The sequence below is a fragment of the Helianthus annuus genome, chromosome 11, assembly GCF_002127325.2.
Source record: "Helianthus annuus cultivar XRQ/B chromosome 11, HanXRQr2.0-SUNRISE, whole genome shotgun sequence".
Lineage (NCBI taxonomy): Eukaryota > Viridiplantae > Streptophyta > Magnoliopsida > Asterales > Asteraceae > Helianthus > Helianthus annuus.
In genome coordinates this window covers 3,288,263-3,292,028 of record NC_035443.2, presented here as the reverse complement: position 1 = coordinate 3,292,028, position 3,766 = coordinate 3,288,263, and the positions used below count along the sequence as shown (strand labels likewise).

At 35.8% G+C, this 3,766-nt stretch overlaps 1 protein-coding gene and 1 long non-coding RNA gene across 2 annotated transcripts; one reads left to right on the top strand and one right to left on the bottom strand.

Annotated features, from left to right (window-relative positions):
- Positions 1-376: 376 nt before the first annotated feature.
- On the top strand, positions 377-2,644 carry LOC110889159 (4-coumarate--CoA ligase-like 7). Its single transcript, XM_022136671.2, has 2 exons — positions 377-1,380; positions 1,910-2,644. The coding sequence occupies exons 1-2, from the start codon at positions 467-469 to the stop codon at positions 1,932-1,934; spliced, it is 939 nt and encodes a 312-aa protein (XP_021992363.2). The 5' UTR covers positions 377-466; the 3' UTR covers positions 1,935-2,644.
- Positions 2,645-2,783: 139 nt separating this feature from the next.
- LOC110889162 lies at positions 2,784-3,362 on the bottom strand. The gene is made up of 2 exons (XR_002563436.2): positions 3,222-3,362; positions 2,784-2,959 (listed from the first exon to the last, which is right to left on the bottom strand). It is a non-coding gene; the product is annotated as an uncharacterized LOC110889162 (long non-coding RNA).
- Positions 3,363-3,766: the final 404 nt, after the last annotated feature.

The window sequence follows — 3,766 nt, the reverse complement described above, 5'->3', positions numbered from 1 at the left end:
ATAATACCTCTTAATATGTAATACGGTATAGCACTAATTTTTATGACGAAATTTCTTTTAAGATAAAGTAGAATTGTAACTCCTCTAAATTGGAAAACCATCGAATAATAAACTCACTTTCAGGTAGTATTAATGATGGTTATATTATGACAACAAAAAAATGATTTGTTGTTGATGAATTAAATTTATATGATTTGATTAAAACCTACAACGATTAGAATAACCAATAGAGTAAATTTCAAAGTTCGTCCTTTACGTATGTCTAATATATCAAAGTATGTCCTTTATCTTTAATAAGCTCAGAAAACATCCTTAATGTTTGAAAAACCAATCAGGTTATGTCCTTTACCCTAAACCTTGTTTGTTTTCCCAATTAAGTCAGGTCACATGTGAAGCACATGAGGCATTAATGTCATTCTACCTACCAATATATATATATACAGTGTGTGTTCTGTAAATTTCATTAATGTCATTCTACCCACAATCTCCCACCACCTCCATAACCGACTTCCTCTTCCGCAACCTCCACACCCACTCCAACTCCCCAGCGTTAATCGACCCATACACCCACAAAACAATCACCTTCTTCCAACTCAAACAACACATCACCCAACTAGCCCATGTTCTACACCACTCCTTCAACATCTCTAAATACGACGTCGTTCTCATCTTCTCCCCTAATTCAATTCTCTTTCCTGTCGCCTTTCTCGCTGTCACTTCCATTGGTGCCATCGTCACCACCGCTAATCCCTTGTACACTGTTACTGAACTCTCACATCAGATTAGTGACTCTAAACCCAAATTGATTATTACCGTTGACCAGTTGAAGCCTAAAGTCAACGGTTTCAATCTCCCTGTGTTGGATCTAAACACGATTTCAGATCTTATCGAGAAAGCTGACAAAACGACGTCGTTAGCAAAGTATCCAGTTGGCAAATCATCTCACAAAACGACGTCGTCAGAACAACAATCTGAATCTGTGTCTCAAAACGACGTCGTTAACAGAATCTCATATCCAGTTTTCAACTCATCTCACAAAACGACGTTGTTAGCACAACAATCTGAATCTGAATCTGTGTCTCGAAACGACGTCGTCAGCTCAATCTCAAATGCAGAACACAAAACGACGTCGTTCGCACCAACCGTCTCCCAAAACGACGTCGCGGCGATCCTATACTCATCCGGAACAACCGGATTAAGCAAAGGAGTGGTTCTAACTCACCGGAGCATAATCGCAACGTCGTTAATGGTGACGTCAGATCAGGAAGAGTACGGAGAAGGAAGAAGTGTGTTTCTGATCGTCGTGCCGTTGTTTCACGTGATGGGACTGATAACGTTCATCTTTCTCTCTGCTCTCTCTCTCTATATATATATATACAGGTAGGTAGAATGACATTAATGCCCTCATGTGCTTCACATGTGACCTGACTTAACTGGGAAAACAAACAAGGTTTAGGGTAAAGGACATAACCTGATTGGTTTTTCAAACATTAAGGATGTTTTCTGAGCTTATTAAAGATAAAGGACATACTTTGATATATTAGACATACATAAAAGACGAACTTTGAAATTTACTCTAACCAATAACCATTTTTGTGACAAGCTCCAATTGTTTTATTTTTGTGGGACACAATTTTTTGTTAGAGTTAATTGCTCGGATGGTCCTTGTGGTTTCAACTTTTTTCACGTTTAGTCCTCACCTTTTGAAAATAGCAGGTATGCTCCCTATGGTTTGTCATTTTGTTACTCGGATAGTCCCCAGAGTAAATGTTGGGGGACTATCCGAGTAACAAAATGACAAACCATAGGGAGCATACATGCTATTTTCAAAATGTGGGGACTAAAATTGAAAAAACGTGAAACCACAGGGACCATCCGAGCAATTAACTCTTTTTGTTATAACTGTTAGGAGAAGAAAAAGAACGTATGTGTGAAGCAACCAAGTTCGTTGTGAAAGCGGGTTTGATCGAGAAGACGTCCTGATCAAAGTTGGAAAATGGGTGATTCGTGAGAAGAATTCAACGTGTTGTGGAAGACTGATTGTGTGAGGCAATTAAAACGAGGCGAGAAGTTGATTGTGTGAGATGATCTAGGACCGGTGTGAGACCGAATATAACCTGTGAAGGGTGTGACTTGAGTGATTCAAGTTGTGTAACGATTGTGTGTTTCAAGGATCCGTGATACGAATCAGTGCAATGAAGATCATGATTGTAATTATTATCATGATGATGGTTAAAATTAATGAGCTTAAGAAGAAGCAAGAAATGGTGTTGCCAAAAAGGCATGAAAAACAAAGAATGATTCTTGTTGGCAGGTGCGAGAATTAAAATATCTTGAACGGTTCGTTGGATCAAAGACAGGTATTACTTGGAATCAATGGTCTTGGAGGGACCAAATCAAGATTAAGTAGAGATTAATCTTGAATTAACTGTTTTTTATTTAATGTACATAACTTTAGGGATTATGTGTATTTGAGTTATTATTTATTTAGGTGTGGTCCTTTAGGGATTATGTGTATTTGAGTTATAAATTAATTTAGGTGTGGTCTAGTTAGGATAGGTTTGATAACTTGGCGATCAAGTTATGTTTAGTATAAATAGGGTTTAGTTACTTTGTAAATTTGTGGTGGTTTGATTTTAATAAAAAAAAAGTCGTTTAGTCCGCTTCTTACAAGTTCGAATGAACCCAAGATGAATCCATCTAAATGTACAAACATAAGTTACAAGTCTTATATGAACACAAATGAAATCATGATTAAACTACATACGACCAAATAACAATAATTCATGTTAATATGTTAAGTTAGTATTAAAGTTGCGTAGATGAATCAATTCAACCATGTCCTATACATGATTAAACTACCAAGTCTATAGGCGACGATGAACATATTCTTGCCAGCACTTCCAACAACCGCCCCTCCTCGGCCCCTCTCCTGTTGCTTTTGTTTCAAATATCAGTCCTGCAAGAGTAAATATAAAAGAAACTAATTTACATTCAACTACCAAAACTTTATAACATTGTGTTTATGTTAAACAGTGCAAAAAATAAACGAGAAACATTTTTTTTCGATAAATTAACGATACATCACAATAAAATTTACTAACTGAGAATAAAATGTTGTTTTGAAGGTGGGGTATCCTCTCAAAAAAAATAATAATAATAATAAATAATTAAATAAAAAATCTCACAATATATATATAGTAAGTGGTTAATAATCTTACCAGTTCGGCTATTAATTTGGGGTTGAAGAGAGGCTTGAAGATTTCTTGCTTGTGAAGAAATCAGGACAAGAGTTAAAAGCACAACTAAGAAGATAACACCACTTAACTTCATTTTGAAAACATGTTTTAATGCTAGTGTTTTACTTTGATTTTTATAGTGTCACAAACCGTGTTTTGATGCGGGCGTGTTGCTTTAATTAAAGTAGAGGATAACATTATTAATGTCACACGGTTTGTTTATCTTTTTGACTTGAAATTCTACGCAATTCCAATAAAATATGTACGTGCAACATATATGAAGGTATAGGTTAACATTTTTAATACCTTGACAAATCATTCACAAGCCAGCACACGTCCGTCTTCAAAAATGTTCGAAAATCTTTAGACCTTGTACGAACAGAACTTACGGGCGCCCTAAATATAAAATTTTAAAAAGAATATATATAGGGTAGGGATCCTAAGAGAAGTCCACCCTATATGAGAAACTTGAGAAACATTCTGGACCACACATTTTTCTAAGCCTTTTGTAATATACACATATGTAT